General features: G+C 47.2%; 8 protein-coding genes across 8 annotated transcripts; 3 read left to right on the forward strand and 5 right to left on the reverse strand.

The window, feature by feature from the left end:
* Window positions 1-354: 354 nt before the first annotated feature.
* Window positions 355-827, reverse strand: F4812DRAFT_442939 (uncharacterized protein). Its single transcript, XM_047935357.1, has 2 exons — window positions 461-827; window positions 355-394 (listed from the first exon to the last, which is right to left on the reverse strand). Exons 1-2 carry the CDS (start codon window positions 658-660, stop codon window positions 373-375), a joined length of 222 nt encoding a protein of 73 aa, XP_047786621.1. The 5' UTR covers window positions 661-827; the 3' UTR covers window positions 355-372.
* Window positions 828-2,080: 1,253 nt separating this feature from the next.
* F4812DRAFT_467953 (uncharacterized protein) lies at window positions 2,081-2,857 on the reverse strand (the record flags this gene model as incomplete). The annotated part of the gene is made up of 1 exon (XM_047938719.1): window positions 2,081-2,857. The coding sequence occupies one exon, from the start codon at window positions 2,855-2,857 to the stop codon at window positions 2,081-2,083; it is 777 nt and encodes a 258-aa protein (XP_047786622.1).
* Window positions 2,858-4,302: 1,445 nt separating this feature from the next.
* F4812DRAFT_467956 (uncharacterized protein) lies at window positions 4,303-5,172 on the forward strand (the record flags this gene model as incomplete). The annotated part of the gene is made up of 3 exons (XM_047938720.1): window positions 4,303-4,496; window positions 4,634-5,034; window positions 5,132-5,172. The coding sequence occupies 3 exons, from the start codon at window positions 4,303-4,305 to the stop codon at window positions 5,170-5,172; spliced, it is 636 nt and encodes a 211-aa protein (XP_047786623.1).
* Window positions 5,173-8,498: 3,326 nt separating this feature from the next.
* Window positions 8,499-9,543, reverse strand: F4812DRAFT_442942 (uncharacterized protein). The gene is made up of 3 exons (XM_047935358.1): window positions 9,025-9,543; window positions 8,621-8,970; window positions 8,499-8,571 (listed from the first exon to the last, which is right to left on the reverse strand). Exons 1-2 carry the CDS (start codon window positions 9,130-9,132, stop codon window positions 8,857-8,859), a joined length of 222 nt encoding a protein of 73 aa, XP_047786624.1. The 5' UTR covers window positions 9,133-9,543; the 3' UTR covers window positions 8,499-8,571; window positions 8,621-8,856.
* Window positions 9,544-13,472: 3,929 nt separating this feature from the next.
* On the forward strand, window positions 13,473-14,855 carry F4812DRAFT_462725 (uncharacterized protein; the record flags this gene model as incomplete). The annotated part of the gene is made up of 3 exons (XM_047938091.1): window positions 13,473-13,617; window positions 13,667-14,216; window positions 14,333-14,855. The coding sequence occupies 3 exons, from the start codon at window positions 13,473-13,475 to the stop codon at window positions 14,853-14,855; spliced, it is 1,218 nt and encodes a 405-aa protein (XP_047786625.1).
* Window positions 14,856-20,301: 5,446 nt separating this feature from the next.
* On the forward strand, window positions 20,302-22,287 carry F4812DRAFT_467958 (uncharacterized protein; the record flags this gene model as incomplete). Its single annotated transcript, XM_047938721.1, has 4 exons — window positions 20,302-20,894; window positions 21,044-21,137; window positions 21,259-21,351; window positions 21,430-22,287. 4 exons carry the CDS (start codon window positions 20,302-20,304, stop codon window positions 22,015-22,017), a joined length of 1,368 nt encoding a protein of 455 aa, XP_047786626.1. The 3' UTR covers window positions 22,018-22,287.
* F4812DRAFT_467962 (cytochrome P450) lies at window positions 21,791-24,021 on the reverse strand (the record flags this gene model as incomplete). Its single annotated transcript, XM_047938722.1, has 4 exons — window positions 21,791-22,610; window positions 22,685-22,991; window positions 23,079-23,875; window positions 23,929-24,021. The coding sequence occupies 4 exons, from the start codon at window positions 24,019-24,021 to the stop codon at window positions 22,173-22,175; spliced, it is 1,635 nt and encodes a 544-aa protein (XP_047786627.1). The 3' UTR covers window positions 21,791-22,172.
* A 718-nt stretch (window positions 24,022-24,739) lies between these two features.
* F4812DRAFT_462728 (uncharacterized protein) lies at window positions 24,740-26,221 on the reverse strand (the record flags this gene model as incomplete). Its single annotated transcript, XM_047938092.1, has 7 exons — window positions 24,740-25,091; window positions 25,148-25,246; window positions 25,313-25,647; window positions 25,708-25,775; window positions 25,831-25,867; window positions 25,931-25,950; window positions 26,017-26,221. The coding sequence occupies 7 exons, from the start codon at window positions 26,219-26,221 to the stop codon at window positions 24,740-24,742; spliced, it is 1,116 nt and encodes a 371-aa protein (XP_047786628.1).
* Between the last annotated feature and the right edge of the window lie 106 nt (window positions 26,222-26,327).

The raw sequence follows: 26,327 nt of genomic DNA on the forward strand, positions 1-26,327 counted from the left end.
CACCGGCGGGTTCACGTTCGACGCGTGCATGTCGTAGCTGAGCAGCACGTCAAGCAAGAGCGCGCGATTGTTTATCTATTAAGCTACCCGGGGTTCCACCGCCGCCGCGAGCGCGAGCTGGTTTGTGACGCCGGCGCCGGCGCAGGCGCGGAACCTGATCGACGCGTATACTTCTGCCGCGCGAACTTCGGCGGCGTGTTGGGCGTCTAGGAGGCTACTTACGCCCGCGGCGTGCGTACTCGGCGAACGGGACTAAAGTTTTATTAGAATATGAAGAGGGATTTGATCATTGTCGAGTACGGATACGAGGTTGTCTTCTCTATGTGGTTGTTTTATTTTGCATCTTTCGTTTTGGGAGTTCTTGGCATTGCATCATCGCTCCCACATATACAGAGTACGTACTTCAGTACAAGGATAAGGCCTGGTAGATTGATGACGTAATCTTCGAATTAATTTTTAGCCTGGCCCCGGCGCCGCGCGAAGTTCCACATCTGCGACGTCCACCCGGACATTGACCCTCCGCCCGGACTTTAACATCCATCGCCACCGCCGCCGCCCACCTCGACCAAGGCGGTGCCGATATCGACGAACGGCCGCTGCGGGACGGGCATTGATTGATACCGGTTGGTATAGGAAGGCAGAAAGAAAGTAAAGCGACATTTAACGATATGTCTAGAGTGAGGTTGTTCCATAATTAGTATTATATTTAGCTTAGCTTAGCTTGATATGAGATACGTCGTTGCATGCTTTGAAGATATTTACATTATTTATTTAGTTTAGATCCATATGTCATGGTTTCTTGTTGAACATTATAAATACCTACATGATATGGTGCTGATACTAGCGCTGTAGGTAATTTCTACCTAACATATATGACTTAGCCGATCTGAGCAAGATAACTTTAACAAAAATTTCCAATGCAAACTTAATTTCTAAATACAGGACCTATCTCTGTCCTAACCCTCCAACAATATTTAATGGTTGCGCCACGGTATTGTCACGTGGGCCCCCTGTGGGCTGCAAGCATCTGTATGAGGTAGGCAGCTAGATGGGCATGGTTACACACCACAAAGTGTCCTGAGGTGAACAAATGGTGGGAAATAGGCTCGTTCTTCCCCGAGGAACTGTAGATGAACCATGCGAGCGTGTGATTATACATACAGAAAGGCTCTTTGCGCAAGGTGTTGTATTTAGAATTGTGGTAAAATGCATCTACGGTCGACCTCCAACATGGCAAGAACTCCTGCTCCGGCGAAAATTGTAGAACAGCTAATCTAAGATCACTCAAGAAATGATCTGAAGTACTTTTAGCCATTGATGCTATGAAAAGGTTGGTAGGTATGGTATGCCTTAATTAGTCTACGATATTAAAAGAGAAGGGGTCGGGGGTAAATAAAATAAAGGCACAAAAGAATAGCGATTTTTTTTTAAAAAAAAAGAAACAAAAAAGTACGAAAAAAAAGGTCAGCTTCTATTGCAATGCCAAGGTCACGAGTGATTATGGCGCCTAATCCCAGGCTGATCCCCATTGTCCCTGAGACTGAATACTCAACTCGCAAGTTAGAGCGCGCAGCCGCAGATCATCTGCCGGCAGTAAATTATTTCAACTCATTGACCGACCCAAGTTTGGGTTGGGGGTGCAAGCTCTGGGCTGAGAAAATCTGCCCCTCGTTAGGGTCGAACCATCGACCGGAGTCGAGAGTTCAGTAGTCTGGCCACTTGACCAAGTGATCCTAAGAGTGGCAGATTTTCTTGCCTCGGTGAAAGCTGACCTTCTTAACCATAATTATAACCCCTCCGCAGGTTTTTTAGGCACTTGTAGTACGTACCTTGTACAAGCTACCTGTTGTATTCATTTGTAAAAGCTAGTTATTATTAGGTACCTAGCCTAGGTATGTATCGAGACTTGTATATTGACGATTGCCCGTCAGGAGGCTGAAATAATTATATCTGAAACCCGAGGCCCATAGCATTGGATACTATCTACCTAGTTACGCAATGACATTAAAGGCGATTTGCTACGGATTACCTAGGTTACTGAGGCGTACTATCCCCTCATACAAAAGTTGGAGGCAACCCTTCAATGGAAACGTAAGGGGAGAGTCATGGTATGGCCTGGCTCACCTTCGGAGGTTTGCATCGGCTGCATCTCCTGGCTGGCTTCACCAACTTCCTCGCTTACACCACCCATTTCCTCGTCCATTTCCTCGTTCATCTCATAGTCCATCTCATGCATCTCACTGTCCACATCTCCATCTGCTTCTTCATATTCGTCTCCCCCCTCGTATTCTCCCTCGTCTACTCCCTCGTATTCTTTCTCTTCTTCTTCCTTGTCTTCTCCTTCCTGAACGGTACTTTGGCCTTCAACAGTTGCGCCGGTCGAAGACGTGCGAGGTTCTGCGCACCTTTCAAGGAATCTGGCTCTGGTTGCCTCAGCGGTGCCCTCGTTATCGGAGTCGTCGGTCCACTTGGGATAAAATCTTTCTCTGATTTTTGAGTTGGCTCCATAGGTATCGTATACGGCCTTGGTAAAGCCGTCTACCGCCGTATTGGCTTCGTTGAAAATGCGGACGAAGTAGCTATCGGGGACGGGCCAGTTTTCTTCCCTTTTCATTTCAGCCCAGTAGCTTATGTGCTCGAGGAAGACACGTCTGGCGGAGATGACTCGAATTGAGAGGTCGTAAAGATCTCCGGGGGAAATTAGCCGCGCCCACGTAACACTACGACTGACAAGTCCCCAGAAACCAGGCCCTGTATGATACTGGCAATGCTGTGCCATGTCCTTTGCCGTATCGAAAAGGGCAATGATATATTCTGTGCAGACTGACTTGTCAAGATGTTCGCCGGCCGCTTTCATAGCACGAACCACTCTGCGGGCTTGTGTGCTTGGGAGTAGTGGAGTTCCAGTATTGGAAACCCATTGAAATCCTTCTTGGGGAAGGAGTCCCCAAAGGAGCGGTTGGCTACGAGACTTCTACAGGTTGTGAAATTAGTGATTTGAAAAGCCCACGAATGACTTCGTCTTATGTTGCTCAATGATAGTGGATGTTGAAAATAGACGCAGGTTATGAGGTATGTCATGTAGTTATATTGTTTTTCTATCTAATAGGTGTAATAGGTGGGCAGGTCCTGTATATAGGGGTCCACGGGTGTGGGGCGTATACATCCCAGCCACACACATTTCAGCAGTGGAGATGCATGGTAGGTATTAATTAGGGTGTACTTACTATTGATCGAACTTGGAATGCGTGATTGTATTCTTTTCGAGGCAGCGAACGAATGTGTGGGAGTAAAGGAAGGCTGCAACTACCGAGAAGAGGGAGAATGTGGTGTTGAATTGATGCCTTGCAAATGGTAGATAGATGCCGCGGCGCATCTATGACTTCAATCCAGACAAGAGCGTAAGAAAACACTTAATTGTAATTATTAAAATAAAAGGAATTGAAGAAAAGAAGGAAGGAAGCAGGAGGTTACCCGAGTAAAGGCGAAGTTCCGTGAATGAAGGCAGGAAAATAAAATGTTTGCGGTATCTGGATCAGTGCACCTCATTTTGTCGTTGCCTGGAGTTATGATATTGCCTTGTCCCTAGCAACGCTCCGGGCAACCATCACCGGGCTTGCAGTTTCCTAGTATAATTCTGGCCGGGCTTTAGTAGTTTTAAAATATTTATCAGTTCGTGTCCTTACACATTTCTCTTCCTGTTGACCAACTTCGATTTCCACCTTTCAACGTAAATGGACCAACCCATTTATTACTACAACTTTACGCGTTGATTCCTTAAAGATAAAATCTTCATTTGTGACATATTCCACTTGGGGTTTTGAACGAACTTATCTACAAGACGTAAGTAGTTGATAATATTCCCTCTCCCTCCTTACATGACACTGGACACGCAATCATTACCTATATCCTATCTTCAGTGACAGCCACCACATCTTTGATACCATTTACCCTGATGAGTTGTACCGTATCCCATACCCAATATTCTTTTGTACCCCGTAAAGCTGTCCACGTCGTCATGCCCATTTCAAATAGTACATGTCGTCCGGCTTCACTAAGGCAGAAACCCTCATCATCTAACACTCCCACAAAAGTATAACCCGTTTATCTAACCCTTTGATCGTTGCTTTTATCTCTTTTCCTATCTCATATACATCCATCTTCAAACTATCATTTCGCTTCCATAATCAGAACGATGACCTGGGAGTACACCTCTCTGGCATATGTAAAGGCTTACTGACGTATTATACATTAGTCATACTTCCTCACATAGTCAACTTATCCTCACCATCTTGCCACAACATGTCTGCCAAGACTAGCACTGCCGCCCCCAAGGCGAACGTGGATTCTGCAAAGTGGACTCCCGAAGAGAACGCGAATCTCCTCCTGCTCATCATGCAGGAAGATAACAAGCAGCTAGGCGTCAAAGGTTGGAAGACCATTGGCGAAAGAGCTCAGAACGTATTTGGTGACAAGTACGGCCTTGCAGCTGTAAAGTAAGGCCACTACCCTTATCTGTTACCTACCTACTTTGATCTGTCCACGGGGAGATTACTGCCAATGTTACATGCGTGCACCTAGAGATTTCAGATATATTAACTTGTACATCTACGTGTCTAACCTTCGTGTATAGGCACCAGTTCCAGAGACTACGCAAGCAGTACATCAACGAGTTCCCCATTCCTGAAGAAGATGCCCAGGCCGGTGGCGAATCGGCTAAGACCCCCACTAAGGGACGAAAGCGCACAGCAGCTTCCATGGATAGTCCTGACGCCGAGGAGGACGCCGGAACAAAGACCAAGAAGGCTCGAGTCGCAAAGAAACCGGCTAAGCGCTCCAAGGCAGCTGCAGGAGACGCTATGCAGGATGACGACAACGACGCCGGCGACTCGGACGGGGCAAAGCAGAAGCCGATGAAAACTCCCAAGCGCCGCGCCGTGATGAAGGCCATCCCCCCTTATGAGGAGCATGACGGTGTCATCGAGGAGGACCGTGATGCTGAGGCCTCTACGAAGCTGAACTCTAACGATTTAGGTAGGTAATGGATGTGAATGAAGTCCGCGATAAATTCTGTCTATGTATACATCCTCTGAGACGGACGATAATTTCTAATTTATACATGGTGTCGCAGCATCCAAGAACGCCGCCGAAGATAGTCACACTGACATCTAAGCCGTCGATGAATTTAAAGGTTGGTTTTTCTTATTCTCTCAAGAAGCCCTTTATGGTTCGCTAATTTGTAACAACACAGGGTTTCTTCTCTGATATCGACAAATCGCACTTTCATTCTTGGGACACTTAGTTGGTCGCCTTCTGGAACCCGCTGGTATTGCCACACGGCTTTCGCGGATGGTACACGAGGACAATTTCCGAGTGAGAGACGCTCGTATGCGATATTCTGATATTCGATTCTGATACCTACTATGCTTTTGCCTCTCTTCTATTGACTACCTTAGCTAGGTTAGGTTAGGTTAGGTAACTTTGATAGCATTGGACGATCAGATAAGATGGTCTGTCTACTTTAGGTACGTCCTATAGGACGCAGGGCCAGATTCGTCGGTTTTACGCCTGCCCGCGTCTTGATTTAATTCCGAGGATACTACTCTCTGCACACTTGACTTTCCCTGAACTGGCTGCTTTGCCGTTACCAATCACGAACGTGCTTCGGCATTGTGGTTTCCCTCCTTCCGTAACGGGCCTCGAGCTTCGCCACAATTTGGCTTGGTGAATGAAAAGATTTGGTAATTTAGTCATTGATTATCAAAAACCACAGTTGAGGCAGGTTAGGTAGGTACCTACCTAGGCCTATATTCGCGTGGCGGCCCTCCGAATGTTTCATAGGGCAAGGTAGGTTTTTTTTTCTTTCTTTTTTCTTTTGCATACAGCTCAGCTTTCTTGCTTATGTAGCGATATCGCCCCCCTTCGCTTAGCCCCAGAGTAAGCAGCATCGACCGAAGCCACGAACTTGTCGGGACGTGCATAAGGAGAAATATCTTGCCCACATCATTTTTGCCCAGGTTCGCTGCGTCTCTGGTTCGGGCGGCAGCTAGTTTCGTTAGCCACCCCCTTAGCTGGACTTGTTCTAGTCTATATGAGGCTCGTCGACAATGGATAATGGAGGAGATTTGCCCCGACTGAGCAGCAGACCCAGTAGGTTAGGTATGTTCCCTCCACCCCCGCCCGCGCGGAGGTGGTATAGGTATCACATTGATCATATATGTCGTAAGCTACCTACCTAGGTATTAGGTAGAAACCAGATTTGCGCAGCCTGGCGAAACCACTTCGGATGGACCCCAAATACCTAATCTAGCTTATGCTCGGTCTAACACGTGTAAATCTTCGAATTTGGTCTTTCCTATTCAGCTACGAAGTTTTGCCCATCTCAGCCGATGTCGCTTTTTTAGGCTGCCACGCGCCTAGATACCTACCTAAGGTAGGTATAAATCTCCTTCCTAGTATAAACCTACCTACCTAATAGTAAGACGGAATATGGTCTAGATATGGCGTTTTGGGTTAGGTACCTATGAGCCGCCAGAGTGGGGGTGCTTGCCGTCGAGGACACCATCTTGTCAAGCCCTACGTCTCAATTGAAACATTCTAGACTAATTCTTCCGCAGACTTTTTCTATACTCGGTCGTAAAGCCGAGCCAGTACTACCGCCGCTACCCTTGGCCTGTTTCCGTTATAGCATTTTTTTTAATCGTATCCCCATGGATGTGTTTTGATACGAGTTCGGATGAAGGTTGGGAATTGACTCAAGATATCAGATGCCTCCAGTATTTGGAAAACTTCGAGAATATGTATTAGTAAGTGACTAAGACATATTGAAAATTGACGAGTATAGTGAATCAGATAATACTTGGCCAATCTGATGTGCTGGGTTCTGTTGTAGTTGGTCACGTAGAAGTGGAAGTCTGTGACCGTGTGTTACGAGACCCCTTGAGTAAGTCTACAGTTTAAATGGAATAAATTCGTATTTAGTTAGAATCGATGTAAGTATTTGAAATCTAATCATCGTATTGCTAGAATGTCTATTTGCGCATTGAAGATAAAGCATGTCTTCAGTTCGCCCCTTTACCCCTTTTAGCAGGGTCTTTTACCCGCCCTAGTGTAAATCTGATAAGAGCCAACATAGTGTCAACGTAATGCAGAATACAAAATGCTTTTTGCGACATGAGTCAAAATTCAAAGAAAACATACCAACCGAACATTGTAATACTGAGTAAAGTAACTATTTGAGTTCGTGATCATCAAAGAAAAGTGAGACTTCTGCGCTAGATGTACATATAGTAGAGGTAGGTTTAGGATAGGGTATGAAGCTTTCTGAACGTATTATTAGGGCTTGGACAATCTCACAGTGGGATAAAATCATTAAGACTAGAGGCAGGAAACACAGAAGATTTCTTCACATGATTATATTGCTGCATGTCTGCGGATTGCGATGTAGGTAGGTAGTCAAGGTCCGTTACAACTACCTACCTAGGTACCTACCTAGCTGGGTATGGCTATAAATTTTCAACCGCAGAAGAATTCACATGTCTTGAGATGTCTTGAGTAGTAGATAAGCAGCGTAGAATGAATGTGAAGGAAGTTCTATTTTTCTTCATCTAATCTGAGTGATTTATTGATTTAGTCCCACCTACCCCCTTCAATAGCCGTATTGTCAGCAGGCAAATACACGGCCAACTTATATTATTATTAAAAATAAGGAGGAAATAATTCATATCCTCTTTCTCGATTATAGGAACATTGCAAAATACTTTCCCACTTTAGTCAAGATCAAAATAGTAGCCTCTGGAGGGGTTATGCGAAATCGGTTGCGCCGGCATTCTGGTATAGAAGGAACAACAAACTAGGAAGATTACCATGTGAAAGACAAGGATTTACGGTATTTACTATGTATATGACTAGTGTTAAGGAAGCTCCCCTGGTAAGACATTCTTGGCATTCTAGGCACTAATCACGATTCCCGAATGCTAATTCTGCGGAGGATGGCTCCGGCAATAAGCATTTAGGATTGAAGTCGGTGCCGGCCCGAAGATCTCCCCCCGCATCATTCCGAGTTTGACGTTCCCGTCGCGTGGAATAAGTTGTACAACTGATACGATTTATTAACAATAGATTGGGTACGCATGGTTTAACCTGCTGGTCCCCAATCCGACGTTGTGGCGTCCCTCGAAAAGCGTTCAATTTAAGATGCTAGGTAGGTATTGACTTGGCGCATTATTTGTAACATGCATTCTAATATTCGAGATCTTGTATAACATGAGGTGACCGAAGACGGGGGGTGGGGGGTGTCGGGGATAGGATTCAATGGAGATATCCACGAGAGATAGAAAAATATGATGAAGTATGTGGATCTTCAACGACAAGTTATAGAAGGAATCGAAAAATTCGAATAGTCGGTAGATCGACCTATATTAAGCATCGATCAAGAATCCACGTGCTGGATGACTGCAACTTTGATGGAATATATTGCAGTGAAAGGTTTATATATGGGGATTTAATATAAAATATAGTACATATTTCCATAAGGCTATAGCCTAGCGTTGTCGGCTCGGTTAAGAAACACTACCATGATTAGTTATTAGTCGCAAGTCATACTTACAAGGTGACTTACAAGGTGCTGCGACTCCTATGTCGCCTTGTGACCCAGACTAGCTGAGGTGCTATGCCTATCAATCCCAAGTCGTGATGTTACCTCAGTAGGGGAGCTTGGTGAAGTTCTACTAGCTATAGCCTATTAGTGACTTCGTAAAACCTATGAGAAAGTTGTGAGTTGTATAACTTAGTCGTCTGCCTTGCTTTGACTACCTACCGAAAGATCTTTATTATGTACCTAACTGCTTGAACTATCTAAAGTATGGTTAGGTAGGCAGGTATTGTGTTCAAGCCTTTCACCTGCGATACATGACATAGAGGAGATGTTGTTGATACCCTCCTTGTTACCCGGACACGTTTTGGAGAGTTCTGGGGGATAGGAGATAAGTATCTAGGTAAGCTGGTAACAAATCACTTACAAACCTTACAAACCACATTCGACGTGGATGTAATCCGTAACCCCAACGGTCTGTAACTCGGCCGAACCACAGCATAGCAAACACAGAAACGAAGCAAAGCAATAACCCTCATGACCTAGGTTATTCGGTTACGTGGTTACACGACTGCGAACGATGCTTACAATACGAGTAGGAGATTGCAATAATTCGCGAAAGACGGCGATTAGAAATTGAGAGTATTACTATCCAAAAGGATAACTAAATAATCATTGGTCGTCTATCCTGGACATACATGTAGCTGAGTAGGTAACTTGATAAAAAGGTATGTAAGTGATTAGTGTATAATGAAAAAGTGTAGACAGGGGTAAACACCAGCTCCGAGAAAGAGGGGTCCCCCCTTTACGTTTACCTTACCATGGGTACCTAAGGTACCTATCTACCTATGACTTAGGTACAATACACTGACTGGTATTACACTGATATTATATCAGAACGGTACAAAGCTTTAGGAGGTAGATTAGGTAGGTAGCCATTTTGATAGCCTAATAGCGTAGCAAAATGTGGGATAAGGATACAGGTATGTATGCTGGTTCGTGCTAGCATCAACTTAAGGTTGCTACCCCTCGCTATTAGCTCCGGCAGCTATCGGTACCTCTGCCAATCAGGTCTGGGCGCTAAGACCAATCTAACCTTTTTACCTTCCACGCGCTGTCACTCTACATATGCCACTCTATGCCACTTTATGCCACTTTATGCTAGGTACTTTATGCCACTCTATGCTGCGCTGTGGCATTTCAAGGGTCAAAACTTTGTTTTTTGTCCCATTTCTTTCACACTTCACACCCAAATTCATACCCAAATTGACACCCAGGTTCACACCAAGTTTCCTCGTTACCTTCTCGTTACAGACCATATCGCATTCGTTTTTGGTACTCGTGATAAAGTTACAGCCAGTTGCCTTACCCGATTGTCATTTTCTAATATGGTGGTTACCGGATCAAAACCTTCTTCCGTCTTCCCTACGAAGGGGACGAAGGGGACGAAGAGGATGAAGGGGATCTGTGCTTAGTCTGCCCCCGCTTGGAATCGCTTCCCCTTGCCGGTTCTGACAACTTGTAACTTCTGAAGCGTCTGTATTTCTCGAATCTCCGAGCCCATAGCTGCTGAGATGGTACGAAGGGGGTGCTTACAAAAGTCCAAACTCGTCAAAAGTCCGACGTCCGGCTTTGAGATGCCGAGCACGTCATCAACATTCATCCCGCATCTTCACTCGGTGCTTTCCTCGTGATAGCTTCTCATAGAGACTTACAGAGACTTACAGACCCGTTGTCTACCCCCGCCGATCATGGCAGATATTCGTCGTAAGTTATGCTATAGCGTCGTCACTCCTCTCTTGGCTTCTCGAGGAGAACATCGCGATTCCTACCAGAATTGGGAAGTGCCATTTTATACCGTAATATTACGTATATAGTGATGTATAACTCTTGGGGGAACCGTTCCTGAGACGAGGTAAAGATCCGGAGACACAACTACGTCCGGATCGCGAGGCCAACGGTCTGTCATATCTTTTTCCCACTCTTTCTCGAAGCTTAGGCGAGAACATTCGGCTGATTTTAACTCGTCGCAGTGGCGATGCATTCTTCTCTTCCCCAGATAGTCCCGCTACCAGACCATCCGACTTTTCGGAGGGGACCCTGGATTTTTTCTATATACCGACCCTATGACATCCATGATTACACCCATGATCAAACCCTGCTGCAGATCCGCCAAACAGCTAACATGCTACCGTATAGTTGCAGCGAACACTTTGTTTTCTAATAGGTGACCAATATCACTACATTCAACAGCCGGCCTTTCCAGATGATCGGAACAAGTTATGGACATCTAATTTGAAAATTAATTACTTCCACGCTTCGCCGAGAGTCTAGTATTCATATTCCAAGCTGGTGGTAACCCTCAGCCGACTAATAGTTGTGTTAATTTATATGAGATCTGGAGGCCGAGTGGCTACCTGCTAAGCTATATCTCGATATCAGAAACATACCTATAAAAAATCCCGACGCTTCACGTTACTCTCGTATCATTGGGCAAGGAAATTTAATCTTGCAGATCTTATTGCAAGAAGCATGAGACGACTTGTCTCATCCATGGCTAGAAGTCTAGATGTGCAGCTGTCTGGGGACGGGCTGCGCAAACGCAACCGATGTATGCTTACCCATTCTCCATGAGTTGACCCCAACCCAGCCCGTTCTTAGTTGGTTTTTGGGTTCGCTGGCTTGTGCGTTTGCTACGTCTTGACAGGTTTCACTACTGCGTGTATTCTTGCTCAACCCAAAGCTGAGCCTAGATTGGATCCAACGACTGTATTCGGGTGCATCCGAGTCGATCATCTCGTTACTACCCAGCCTCTGCTTCTCTTTCAATCCACCCCATAACTACCGGCGTGCATTTACGATAGGTCCTGAACGTCACTTTCGACCCGTGCCGAGAGCGAGAATTAGGGGTATCCTACTACGATACTTAACCATGGGGGGAAACTGGGAACGGCGTAGCATTTCAATGCTGGCGTCTCTCCTCACTATCCTGAAGCTTTATATACCTGACGTTGTTTCGACCGATCTCGATAACGTCAGTGGCTTCCTAGAAAGCAAGTAGGGGACTATATTTCTGTCACACCGGTGGCGTCCTACCATGGGAACATGGGTCTGGGCACTTTATCTCGTCGCACCCTCGTACATCTTCAAGTGCATACATACTATGTAGATACCCAGGCCTATGGCATTGGCTGTAGCGGAGAATTTTAGCTCTGGCAGGGTACGAGCAAGGGTACACCGGGCATCGTCCAATGAGAAGAATAGCCTGACAACCCCCGGTTCGACCCCGATACGCTTCTTCATGGTGCCCGCACCCACCGTCTAGGCTTGAACAGGAAGGCCTGATCTCCGGGTGGCAGATGACGTGCAGAAGTCTTTGTACGTCGATTTGAATTCTTGCGTTCTGACAAGTCGCTGGCAGTGCTACGCCCGCTAGCCCACGGGCACTACATATGTTATCAACCCAAGAGATCTGCTATCGCAGCGTCTCGTGTCTATCGATCAGGAACAGTAACACGGGAATGACTATACAAGGCAGGTAACCAAATAACCCGATGATATGATAAACACTATAGCATCGTGGCTAGGATTGATCCACGTATGGCGCCAGATTCGCAAAAGCTTGCGGCAATCCTGCTATTGTGACAATGTTACCATTGGAAAGCCCTATCAGCCTATAACGGCGATAGGATACCAGTCAGGTGTAAGCTATCTCGACCTCCTACGCCCGGAACCAATGGTTTTTTTTTCGCGCAGGAAACATCGGCAGCAGCAGGACACACACAAAAGCAGAGCAGGTTATGGACTTGCCGTAACGGGGTTTTTGTGGCAGGGGATGTAGGATCAACGCCAAGGAAAGGGGACCTCTTAGCTGTGCCGCTGAGCCAAAGATGCATGGAGCTTGTCACAAAGATGCACACAGTTATTTTTTCATTTATTTTTTCGAAGCGCACACCCGTCGCTATCGATATCTTCTAGGGGCATGTATATTCCTACTCCTCTTCGTTTCCTCCCAAAGTTTCCGAGGCGAAGCAAGCCACAGTGGATGACAGTAGTATGTACCTTCCTACCCCTGCGTAGGATTGAGGTACACGGAGGGCTGTTCTAATACATCACTTACATTTATCTGCAGGAAACATAGCACCCAAGCTAATCTTCTTTCAAGCTCACATAGCTCTCATTAACCAAGGGCTGGAACGAGTCTTGGCGGGTCACATCTCCCATAGCGTAGTCTGCAAATGGCACAGGGTACCCATCATGTCCGGAAGGCAGTCTCCTGGGGCTCTTGATAACCAATCCCTTTTCGACCAACCCTATCAAGCCGCGTAACAGACAGGAAGGCTGGCCACCTACTACCTTACCTAGGTAGCTATTACTTTGCAGTCCCAACACAAATCACCCCTGGTCTATGCGGGTTGATCAGCTACTAGGATGCCTAGTCATTTCGTCATGTTTCCTGGTCCCTATCCTGGCCTATAAGCTGAACTTACCTCAAGTTCGGATACATTACTAGGGGCAGGAGACATCTGCCATCTTGTTACCGGGCTCGGAGGCTTCGATCAATCTTTTCTGACGCTATTTATTCCCCATAACTCCAAGCCTTCCCAGACAAATTAGGACGTAAGGAATCCGTCGGCACTACTGTCTGATCCTACTGGATTCAGTACTGGTGTTAATTAACTCCCGTGTTGCTCCTAATTCTTTGAGGCTGTGATGTTTCGAGCTCCTACACCGTAGCCGAAGATATACAAGACATCTACGACCCGTATCACATTTAACCTCACCTCTATCCCCCATCTCTATAAAGTCACCATTTTCGCTTATTGCAACTGTAAACCACCACCAACAACAACAAACTAGTATCTAATCATTATTCGCCATGTCAGGCACAGCTTCTCCCCGTAGCGGTCGACCACTGACGACGTCTTATGTGGATCTAATGAAGCCTGACGAGGACTGGAGGAATCTGCCTGATGCAGCCGAGAGGAGGAAAATCCAGAACCGCCTTGCTCAGCGAGCATATCGTGAGTTTGGCACCTAATTATATTATCGCTTGAGGCTAACGATGTTAAGGGAGAAATATGAGAGACCGTACCAAGGAAGTAGAAAGGTTGAAAAAGCAGTTACAGCAGCTTCAGCAGTCTATCAGTTCAGATCCATCAACCACGCCACCTCCTGAGCATGAACTCCCTTCCGGCGGGAGAAGTCCCTCTAACCTAGGAGATATTCACGCTCATAACGCAGACTCAACGGTAACATCAGCGACGACCCCCAATGGAACCCGAGGGATGAGCGATTACCTGCAATCTTGGCCTCACGCATCGGGTACGGAACACCTGAGCGGATTAGGTCTCACGACGGATGGGGAGAACCCACTCGGGTTCGACACAACGTCTTATTTTCCCCAAGCTCACGGTTCTAGCGATATTGTGTCGGATTTACCAACAACGGGCAGGAGGACGCGTGCCGTCACATCTAATATCTCGTCCGCACCTATACAACAACAGCATCATCTCCGGAGTCACAGCATACCCCAAATGTACTCATCTACTTGCGCCAGTCCTATGCCATGGGGACAGGGAGCTGCTGCAGATAACAATGATGGACTGCGTGTATCTACAAGGTAAGCTAAGCTACCTGTTATTTTAGCCATCAAATTTCTCGATGAGCCTAGTCAAGAGAACTTCATTCAGCTGAACTGTTTTACGTGTCTTTTCTAGCTTGCTAATGGTGCGTTAGTTTTAATGTTTACAATAACCCGGAAGAGATGTCCATGTACCACACCGAATCAGCGTACCCTCTAGATGATGGTGTTGCACATAGTACCAATGCGTACGCTACGTCGCCCGAATCGGATCTAAATAGTCCTGCCGGGTGGTCGGCGCTGGATCGAAAGTCGGGTCATGCTGGGCGACCCAGTACCTCATCACTAGCGTCAGCATTCCTGACGTCAGCAAGTAGCGTCGTGGACAGCATGGCTGACATGCAACCTCAAGGTTCATCCTTTCCGGAAACTACAGCGCCGTTGTTGCACTTTGCCGTCGCAGGCGGTCACATCGACACGTTACGACTTCTACTTCAACGCTACGACGTCAATATAAATAGCCGAGATAGCTCAGGCTATACAGCACTACAGCGGGCCGTTATGGCTGGGCGAACCGATATGGCAGCCCTTCTTCTCGAGCGCGGCGCTATCGTCGATGGCGACGACAGCTGGACCGCGGAGCTTACGGGTCGCCATTCCAAGATAGAGGCCCAATAGCCTCGCTCGCTCCTAGTTGTCCCATGGCTACTACGAACCCATGAATACCTAACTACCTAGGTACTCAGCATGGGGAGTGCACGCTGTTTTGCTTTCTCTGATTCAAGATTATTCTTCTGGGCTGTATCTACCTAATACGAGGAGTTCGGTGTCTATCATATGGGGATAATATGTGCCTATTTCTGGCGTGTCATACCTAAACGATGCATGCTGTAGGCTGCACTGGGCTGCACTACAGGTGTGCGCATGGATTGGTTGTACAGCACGAGCTTCGAAGCTCCTTCGGACCCGCATGCACTAATAAGTCTTAGTCTTGTTTTAATTTTGAATGGGTTGGTTTTATATCTGCAAGGTCAAATCAAGGTCCCTGGAGCGAGGGATGGATGTGTACGGGGAGAGGGGGGACAGGATTTAGGGGGTGTCAACAGGAATGGCGTCCTTGGATAGGTGGGTTTTATACCCGATACATGGACTCACGGTTTATACAAGCGATATACAAAACACTTTTTTTTTACTGACGCAAGAAAATTCCCCTGGGCCCAAAAGGCTCATAGAAGACACTATCATTTTTTTAACGAATTTATAATTCTCCATATGAGAGATATGTGAACGTGTGTGTGAAGGGTCACGAAGATAAAAATGTTCGGGTAACGAACGAGGTGGGAGTGGGATGTGGGATATCGAACGCAGTGTCAGATTATGCCGGTGACAAGGAGGGACCCCGGACACGCATCTCAATAGGATCTGGCAATTTCTCGTCGCCTTCCCCCTTTCGTGACAAGGGAGCTGTTAGGGATCTCCAGGAACGCGCCGCTTCCGATGTTATAATTCGCAATGTTAGGGGGGGTTTTTTTTTATTACCAAAGTCACAATCGACTCGCAACTATGAGTAAACGCGATATGCGTAACGGGGGGTCACCACCACCACCACCACCACCAAAAAAAAAAAAAAAATAGTCCTGGGATGTTACGAGACGAATGAGCGCGCAAAGATCCTGATAGGTTAGACACAGCAACCAAAACTGCGACCGGGTTCCACTACGCGGATGCGATCGGATAGCGACGGCGCCCGGGGATATCTTGCGGTGTTCATTCGGACTTAGTTTAAGGTACAGCGGCGCCCCTCGGGCATACTTTACCGAGCTCACGCCCGGATTGGAGAAAGTGAGGACTGTAAGCAGCATAAGCTAGAGAGATTAACATACATAGGAGTAGGTAACGTAGATTAGGTAGGTTAATAGTTACCTGCTATCTACTGGCCAGACTGGCCGAGGCTTGTTACTGTTCTGCGAACTAATCCCTAATAGTACCTAGGGTAGGCCAATTCAACAAGGACAATCGTTACTATGTTACAGTTTTGCCTGGTTCACTTACATAGTACACAGACTAAAGCCGTTTTCTCCCATCGGTGAAGTCATAGCTGAGCTGTTAGCGAGAGAAAGAGAGTCATTTTTACAACGGAAGCTAGGGCGCGGCCCCCAGAGCGCGAAATGTCATCCGGCGCTATGAATCCTACCGACTTTTGACGAGAACGATAATGACTTATGACTTATGACTTTGGTTAGGCTGCCTACCTAGATTGTTACCGCAGGTTACTACTGCTGCGTGCGTTACATGTAGGTAGGGAGTGTATGACAGATAATGGAGACAAAACAAGCCAATTGAAGAGGCCGCCGTGCAGGTGGGGGAAAGGGGGAGGCAAATCCGAACAACTACCTAAGGTAATGGATGGGACTTAGGACTTTAGACGAAGTCGGACTCAAAATGCATGCCGAAGATACATACATACTTACATATGTTCGGAGGTATGGGATTAACTCCCGTAGCTTTTTGTCGCGAGCAACGATGCGCCACTTTGTCATCGCACATCTACTGTTATGGTTGATACCTAGGATAGGCCTCTTCTTCTTCTTCTTCATATTCCCCCCCACTTAAGGCAGTCTCAACGAGAAGCATATATATTACACGCGTAGGAGGATACGAGTAAAGTACAGGTTATAAGCTACAAGCCCCCATCATCCCATCGAACTGACTTGGACCGGGGAGCGAATCCTGCTGTCAAATTATAATTAGATCCGCCTCGTGCTGTCATAGTTTCACCTTGTAAGAAACAGAAGCTAATATTGCACCCCCGCCCGGATCTGCGTACCTAATCTGCCATAGTGCACACATAATAATGACAGGTATGTAATGTAGGTTAGGTTAGGTAGGTTGGTTACCTAGGTAGACATGTTAGAGGAAGAAAAGATGCTATCTACCTAACCTAGGTGGTGGGGTCGATCCAAGCAGGTTAGCTGCCGGCCACCCGAAGCTGAACTTCGGCTTACAAGAAGAGGGAGAGAAGGCTCCGCTTTCAAGATCTTCTTTTTTTTTTCTTCCCGAGGTATTGGACGAGGTACCCGCAACGGAGCGGCGCAGTAAGGCGTTTCTCGTTCAGTCACGGCCACGGGTTGGTGGGATACGATATCGATACGCGATACACACATAGTATTGGATTTGAGCGCAAGTGTTAAAAGCCGGCTGCCAGTTTTCTCTTCTGCTTCTACGAACCTTCCAAGGTTATACATACCTGTAACCAAGTCTAGGACGATACTGCTGTGCTCAACTAGCACAACATCCACACCTTAATACTGCGAAATTACTCGTTTTGCTGCAACCTTGCGTGCATTTTTGAGTCTTTTCAGCGTCGCACCGCAGAAGTGAGAAAGTAATGCGGGCGCGACGGAAACGGGGAGGGGGACAGGGGGAAAAAACACGTTTAACCCACATATTTTTAGACGTAGGAACGGGAAGCCGATCTGCCTGTCAGACGAACTGCTACCACCGAGGGATCTAAATTGGATGTATGTATTGTATAATACCTCCTAAACCTCTATTAGAAAGTAGCGCGTTTCTCCCATAGGAGATTAGGAAATGTGCTATGTAATAGATGTATGTAATACGTACGCTAGAGAAGCCAGGGGTCTAAAAGGATTCGCGCTCGACTGCAAGGTATTAATTAACCTTATAGCTCGCCCACGTGGCACGCGGGTGGCCGGGCTAATCAGCGTGTTGCCCTGATAGATCATAGGGGGCGTTGTCTCGGGCGCTATCTGGGATACCCCTGACGCCCGTTCGCTCCAAGACATGCTGTATCTATTAATCGAAACAGGCTTTTTGATTCAGACCCTCAACCTACTGCGTATCCCTTTACTATGTACACACAATGATACATCTACAGCAATAGGATTTAGATAAGCTCGCGCTGCCTCAACTCGCAGAAGCCCGCCCTCCATCAGCTGCGTTTATCTGCAACGGGCCGTCCGCAAAATGCGGGGGAAGTGGTGTCTTCATCTAGGTACTCAGGCTCTTCGACTACTAAGTTCAGCTTCCATCAGCCGTATATCAGATACCTATCGCAAACACATGTAAACGCCTTAGGTACCTTTATCTATACCTAGGTACCCACTAATACTATAATATGAGGTATGTATGTATATACCGAATATCTAACACCCGCGCCGGGACGCCGATCGCAACCCCAGATCTTCTTCAGCCTTATAGCACGTAGTTAGAAGGAGGTAGATACCTAACATACATGAAAGCCACATGGGCGGGAAAGGAGTTTGGGTTTGGGAGCCATAAAAAAGAAAAAGACAAAGACAAAAGCAAATACCTCATGTTACCTACCTACCTACCTACCTAGGTAGGTATAGGTATGGGGGTCTCAACCAAGGTTATCTAGGAATTTGACGTCTTTTCTTACGCGGACGATCTTCTGCGCGCCGCGGTCTTGCAGCAACGCCCCGTAACAGGTGCCCTAAAACTACCTAGGAGGGGCGGCGGGGAGGAACAAACGAGACCCGCGGTGCGCTGCAGAATGTACGGCGCGGGATACATATCGCGTGTAAGTGTACCTAATGCACGTTGGTGCGCATCACTTCGACGTTAGGTTAGTCAGGGGGTTGGTTAGATCCTGCAGATGCTGCGCTAACTCATGTATTTACCTAACCTAGGAGGTATCTACTGTTAACTAGCCGCGAATTTCTTGCTTTGCCCGCGGATGCAAGAATCTGTAGCGCCGACAGGGCGTACTATGTAATATGCCATGTAGGTACCTAATGTAAGTACTCCACAGCCCAACGTCGGAATACGAACGAAACGGCTGAGTATAACCCCACGCTTAGCTGAACGGGACGCGCGGGTCCGGCGTCAGTCTGTTTGACTGCTTGTTTCGTTTTGTTTCGTTTCCCTTTCCCTTCCTTTCCCCCTCCAAGCCTCGTGGCATATGGATACCCAAGGTACCTACCTAGGTAATCTACTCGTTGCGCGCAGGACAGGGTTCCCACTCCTAGCCTGAGGTAGCCCTCTTAACATAACACCGCTGACCCTGGACCGACGGGAGTCTTGGGGTCTACTATTAGGTAATGACATAGGATAGCATACAGGACGCCTTATGTATATACATACCGAGGTAGGTATATAGGTAGGCAGGTAGATCTCGCAGGGAAATGTCAGGTACCTCTAGGTATGCACGTCGGGTCTATATGTGTAAACGCTTATTGACCAAAAAGTTCGCACGCACGCTAGAAATGTTCTTGTTCTTCTTCTTCGGCCCCTGGATCCTTACCCGTGCCTAGGTAGGTTGTCTGACGCTATACCCTCAGATTCCTTTAAAACGTCAGGATCAGGGCGGATCACTCGATCGATGCGTTGGGAAGGGAGGATCTGGTACCTAGTTTCGGTAGTCCTTGTAGTGTATTTGGCAAAGAGTCAGAACAACATAGGTATTACATCCTACCTGTTATACAATCTTCGAGCATCATCGCGATCCGATTTGAAATGTTACGAGCCTTACTCTAGCCTAGCAGCGATGAGCGTCATAGAAAAAGGGGCTCATAGTACAGGATATTGAGAAGATTTCGGCAAATACGAACAAGCAAATCAAATCTGCCGTATAAACGCATCTTTCTTCGTAGAAGTGCACATTGGCCTTCCTCAAATGACCATCGTACCTGTAGTTTTTCGAAATAGATATGCACTTTAGACACCTACGTAGGTACCTACTTACCCATGGTAGTAGGGATGAAGTGGCAAGAGTGATTCTTCCCGACATTCGCCTCGCCAGAACGCGTTGTCCTAGATTTTAGGTGAGGTTTTGATAGGTTATACAAGTCCAAGAAAATAGAAATCTGCCTTGACGAGGCTGGTGAAGTTTACTATTTACCTATGATCAGATGCCTAGGCAGATACATGGGCATAAGCATACTTAAATCAGTTATCGCTTAAGGAGTCCTTCCAAGATTTTATAATAATTCCTTGGATTCTCTTTTCCCTACCCAGGTCGTCTGACTTCTTTACAAGTTCAACAGGTATCCTATATAATTCGTTTACGATTCCTATTATTTGATACTATAAGTTACTCATTGGTAATCAGATTCGTGGGCTATCCGCATCTCTTCGCACTATGAAATACGTAGACCTTGAAACCGACTCGCCATCCATGGTCGCCGATGATCTTAATGGGCTCTGTACCGTATGTAAGACGATCGACCTCGTCTTCTTAACTAGGGAATCCTGTTGTCGGAGCGATGATAAAAAGTGCATATTATCTATCGGCCCCCTGGGCTACGTCCTCGACAAAGCTGTGTTTTGTGCCGCTTGTCTCCTGATACAGGCTATTGCTGCTTGCTCCTCTACGAGAGTCAACGCCGAGGACTCCGTTCTGGTTAGAAAGTTATACCTTAGAAGTGAAAATCGCATAAGAAAAATAGATGATAGCAATTTCATAGAAGGGCATGGACTTCCAATGCGAGATAGCAGAGTTATCCAGGATTATAGAGCTTTAAAAGCTGAGGATGGTCTCGTCGAGGTTGCCTTAGCATTACATCAGGAAATGGTGATAGGGCAAATCATCAGATCGCAAGTTGCAGGACCAAAAGGTGCCACACAGCATGCGAATTGTGACAATTCGGAAGCGATACAGGTTGTTAGTCGGGAGGTGCCCCCGACCCTCAGCATTAGTTTACTAAAGGACTGGATACGCCGTTGCTACGGCGGGTAATGGAGCACAGGCAGGCCTCCCCGGGATAGGCTGCAATAGGAACAAGTGGCAACATACTGAAATCGTCAACGGAAGTTCTCTTACTACAGCTCAACCGACGGTTACCCAGATACTAGACCAAACAGTTTGGAATACTCGCGGGTAGACCTTCCAGGAGGCCATCCTCGCTCGGCGTGTCATCGTCTTTACAGAACACCAAGTGTACTGGAATTGCCGCGAGGACGCCTGGCGCGAAGAGAGTATTTACGAATCTACTCACGTCTCCATTAATGTAGTACAATGAAATATCTTTATGGGGGAATACCGTTAACGGCTGGCCTTGCGATCATAAGGTATAGTTACTGCGATTATGTCCAACAGTTCTCCGGAAGAGAGTTTACGGATACAGGGGACGTGATCTGGGCGTTTATGGGGCTTCTCAAGCTGCAAGCTCCGCGATTTACCCAGGGCTATGTTTGAGGTCTACCGTACGAGGCAATAGACGCGACGCTTCTCTGCTACGAACGGGGTTCGTGTCCTGATTTCCACGAGCGCGGCTCTCACCATAGAGTGCCCATGGGAAAGGACCGGCTATTTACGCTGGACTTCCCATCGTGGTCGTGGCTAGCATCGTCAGAGTGGCATAAGCCTTTACTCATTGGAGATGCGATATATCCAAATCCCCAGACTGCGGAAGGAGGCCAGAGTAGTAGCCTTCCCAAAGATATTTCAGATACCTCTCAACTTGCTTCTCCCCTTTTTAAAGTGGCCCAAGGCGAAGGGATACTAGACTATGGGCTCCTCCAATTTACGGCCCAGACCGCAAAGCTGCGGTTCAAGCAGACAAGCAAGCAGGAAACCAAGAACAAATGGGTAAAAGCAAAAGCCTATTGTTTATGGGGCAGATACATCGGTAAGTTAACAATTACTAGCAGCTTCTTCGGGGATAAGTCGAAGCGGGTCGGCGAGTGCGTTCTACTGTCGACAAACACGTTCAGATATTGTCCGCTTAATAAAACGCACAATGTTATGTTGATCGAGCGGGATGGGGACATGGCGTACAGGAAAGGCTTGGGGGCGATAAAGAAAAACGTCTGGGCCAGAGTCAAAGCCAAGAGCAAGCGTATGGTATTGGGCTAACTGGCTTTCTGTCAAGAGACACGGAAGAATACCATGTCCCAAGCGGCTCTGAGTGGTACCTACTTGAGAATCACGAGGCAGTCATCATTACCCCATCCCATGCCTCCATATCCATCTTTCCCGAGCATGATCCAGTGCCAAGCCCATCTATGCCATCAGTGTTTGTAAGATTCACCTTTCTTCCTTCCAAACAACCGAACAGGGTAACTTTCTTTGTGCCAAAGCATCATAGCCTTCTGGTCTGTCCACTTACGGAATGCTGAAGGCCGAGATGCCGTACCATTATCACTCCTATCACCGTCTCCGCAATATACTTCAAAGTCAAAGTTCCAAATCATGCGAGCCAATAGCACCCTAAACTCGACCCAAGCCAAGTTCTGGCCCAGACAATCTCGCCCACCGGCTGAAAAGGGTCGGACTACTTCACGAACATCTGTGCCGCACTTCGCGTATTTACAGGTTTTTTGACCAAAGCCGGTGGTATACTTCGCAGCTAGCTCGGGAGATAACCACCGTTCAGGTAGGAACTCATCCGGGTCGGTGAAATTTGTCGATGAGCGGTTGGCTGCGTATTGAGTAACGCCAACAGAAGTCTAAAATGGGTATAAAAGTTGGTATAGGCATACTAAGAAGGGGATTTAGGTTGGAGGCGAGGTAAAATACTTACCCCTGGAGGTACAAAGTGCCCAGCAATCACGGCCCCATTTCCATCTACCACGCGTGCCGGACCATTTGCTAGAGGAGGGCATAACCTGTGCGTTTCGCGCAATACTGCATTGAGGTAAGGCATATTCGAAGTGGTGTTTTCATAGGTGATGTCGGACTCAGACACAGTGGAGCGGATTTCAGCAGCCAGTCGGCGCATTATCGTAGGGTTTTCACAAAGGAGGTGGGTAGCACTAAGCAAAGAAGTAGCGATGGTTTCGCTGCCGGCAAGTAGCAATAGTATACTGTTAGCCTCAAGTTCAGATAAACTGAGACCAGTCACAGCTTTCTCTGAGCCTGACGTTTTTTTAGGATTTTCGAGTCTTAGCTCCCATCCCTGAGCTTCTCCTTGGAACTGTGAGGCTGTGACAAAGTCTTCCTCGCCGGGTGGCAATGTCCTTTGGACGCGACGGCCTACCTTTTCGCGTATTAGGGAGATGAACTGGTCCCGAAGGCAAAGAAGTCTAGCCGGCGCTAGGCGGGATAATAAGCTAGGGAGGGGCGGGTAGAAGCGAAGGCACATAAGCAAAGCTGAAAGCTTAAAATGAGTTACAACCATAAGAATCCAGGGATGATATGCACGACCATCGAGACAACCGAAGTCCTCGCTCAGAGTGACACGACCAATAATGTCAAAGGTGGCGAAGTTGTACCATTCGCGTAGGTCAGCGGGATGTTTCTTCGTGTCGTCACTGCTGTCACTGCTGTCACTGCAGTGATGATTGCGTAGCTGTGCTATCAGACGACCGGCGTACTCCTGGACAATGCGCTCCTGGCGACGCGCAGCACGCAGGGAGAAGAAATCATTTTTGAGCAGACGGCGCAGCCGCGTGTGGTTGTCGTCGGAAGCATCGAACAGAGATTCGAAAGTCTGCGCGTTGCGGTAGGCTCCGTGCTTAGGAAAGCCCTTGTTGGCGACGCCACCGCAGTAGATGTCTTGCCAGGCCGCATTGTCCGTGAACGAGAGTTCATCAGGTGCAATGCGCACAACAGGTCCGTACTGGTCGTGGAGCCGCTTAATGTGCTCATGCAGTCTGCCTTGCCAGAGACGTAACGCGTATGGGAGGCGCGAGGCCGCCCAAAGCCGCGGGCCTGGGAAATTGGCTAAGGGGTGGAGGGAACAATTATAAGCTGCTCGACAGAGCAGAAAACACTGAAATAATGATCAGATTGTGGAAATGTAATACTGGACGGGAAGTAACTCACAATGAGAACACTTGGACATAGTAATACAAATAGGGGCAACTGGCTCAACAGATAGCTTGCAGCTGTGGCGGTAACGGCACTAGTATCAGCCATGGTTAAGTCAATGAACGCTTGAGATACACAAGCGGTTACATGAGGCCAAAGTTCAAAACTTACTGGGCCAAACGTTTTAAAACCCGGAGAATTGGGCTTGATATGTGAAATTCCTGTGCCTCCTCTGCCACGGCATGGCAAGGAAGGCTATAACAAAACCTTTCCAACAATACAACCTACCGAGAGATCGGCCCGGAACCAATCTACCATCTTGTATGCGTGTCCGTATTTAGCCGATACACTGTGCTTCATTGTACTTCGTGATGGATGGAACAATAGTGGCAGGGAGTTGGCTGCATAAGCTGGCTATGAAGCTGAGTTTGAAATACCAAGACAACGCCACGGCGCATATCTTACCGCATATAAAATCACTGTGCAGCAAATACGTAAAGAAATGCGCCTTTCCTAACATTACCCTCTTGATTGGTATGAAACTCAATCCTCTGGTGGAATGATCTGATTCCCGGCCCCTGATTCGGCGAAAACCATGCACATGGAGGCTTATAACTTACGGCACATCCAATAAAGTATTTCTTCCTCAATGAGGCACCCAATAAAAATGTAGTGGCACTACGCATAGACAAACTTCCTGGTGTACTTATATACTCGACCCCATGCCTCACGCAATGTACGCCTACCAGTCAACTCCCCCCTTATGATTAGTTCATGCGCGCATTAATCCAACTTGGTGTGTCATACCAGCCATAACTCTCCACCTTTAAGCCATCCTATCTACAGAGTTGACGCTGAAGTCTTTGCGGACTTCGATGCCACCTCTTGAGCCGGCACTGCTGGCTGGTGTCTGTGTTGCAGTTATTGAGGCCGAATGTAATTTTCCATCTACGGGCCCGTTTTTAGGTTTCATCTCGAAACAATCGCCTTCGCCATTGCTCTTTGAGCGCGAGTACCCATTGACTGAAGGCCTGCTTCGGTTCGATCCAGAGCTAATAAGCCGGTTGCGTAACGAGCGCAAAGTTGTGATCCATTGCATTGTGAGCAAAGGATTCCCGAACACAGCAGGAAAGAGAGGAAGACATGCACACATGATCCCGATGGAACATTCTATAGTACTACAAATATATTAGTGCTGCGTCTCTTCCTCAAAATCAAGTTCCTGAACGCTTACTTGACCAAAATCACGTTGAGCAGACCCCAGGTGAAATCAACGCCATCCTCCGCGAATCTAAAGCGATAAACGGCTCCTACTATGCTCATAATGCAGGCACTACACCATTAAATCAGTAATTATAGAATAACGAGTAAACGAAGGGTCTGCGAAACAAGCACGCACAATAAACCAGTAGAGAATAGAGCGGCGAGTCCGAGTCTTTTCTTCCTTTCTAGATGCAGCTGCATGACAGATGTAATAGGTAAGATTAGAATATAGAAGTCAGACAAGACATTGAGTATCGCCATTCCCTTGTTAAGGGGTACCGTTTGCGCTGTGTCGAGGAAGACGAAACAAAAAAAGAGAATGGCGTAAAGGGGTACGATCAGTGCCATGCCAACAATGCTGCCAATTCTCGTGGCCACATTTGGCCAAAAGAGTTTATAATAGAACATCAGTAATGCCAGTTTGGTAAAACCAATAGAGAGCTCCGTCACATCAGCCATAGCTCTAGCCGGCTTTGAGAAACGTACCTGTCAGCTAGACAAGTCAATAAAGGGGGCTCGAATTTGACTTACATCTATCAGCGGGGGAAACTCCAATGCTCTAACGTCCCACATATGCTTACCAACCCCATGAAGGCATACTGTGAATCATTGCTGAATTAGGTGAGAATTCTAGGAGCCAAGGATCACACTTACGCCACATATTCAGGCCACAGTAGGCTCCTTGACATAGCTAGAAGAGAATTAGAAATAACCACAAAAGGCGAAAGATTGCATCTATCGATGATTTCCTTACCAGCGCTATGACGCAAACCACTGTTATAGTGTTCAGTCAGTGTCAACCCCCAGAACAGATCTAGGAAGGGGGGTGGGGCAGCTAACAATCATCCCACCACGGAGATCGTTGTATAATACAACGAGCCCAGAGCCTCACCCCCACAAATACCGTTGCCAGACCGAGAAAAATAGATGCAACGGCAACATATGTAGGCCCGCGGTTAGTCGGATCTATGAAATTAGACACAGTCCCTGTCGGTGGTTGAAGTGCCGGAATCTGGGAGAGATCCATGGTGTTGTTGTTATCCATGATGTCAAGAAGAACCCTGGAAGCTGGGAAGCTGGGAAGCTAAACGCCGGAAAGACACTGCACGATTGAATGATAGCGGTCCGTGTGCAAGGGAGATAAAGGGGCC

Source organism: Daldinia caldariorum, assembly GCF_022478825.1.
Source record: "Daldinia caldariorum strain CBS 122874 unplaced genomic scaffold F4812scaffold_20, whole genome shotgun sequence".
In the NCBI taxonomy this organism is placed as follows: Eukaryota; Fungi; Ascomycota; class Sordariomycetes; order Xylariales; family Hypoxylaceae; genus Daldinia; species Daldinia caldariorum.

Excerpts from the sequence above, each read along its gene's own strand:
- F4812DRAFT_442939 (XM_047935357.1), bottom strand. The coding sequence starts at position 660 with ATGTCGCTTTACTTTCTTTCTGCCTTCCTATACCAACCGGTATCAATC. Across the intron at positions 395-460 it reads CGCGCGGCGCCGGGGCCAGG|TCTGTATATGTGGGAGCGAT; the intron begins CTAAAAATTAAT and ends TGAAGTACGTAC.
- F4812DRAFT_442942 (XM_047935358.1), bottom strand. The coding sequence starts at position 9,132 with ATGAGGGTTATTGCTTTGCTTCGTTTCTGTGTTTGCTATGCTGTGGTT. Across the intron at positions 8,971-9,024 it reads CGTCGAATGTGGTTTGTAAG|AACTCTCCAAAACGTGTCCG; the intron begins GTTTGTAAGTGA and ends CCTATCCCCCAG.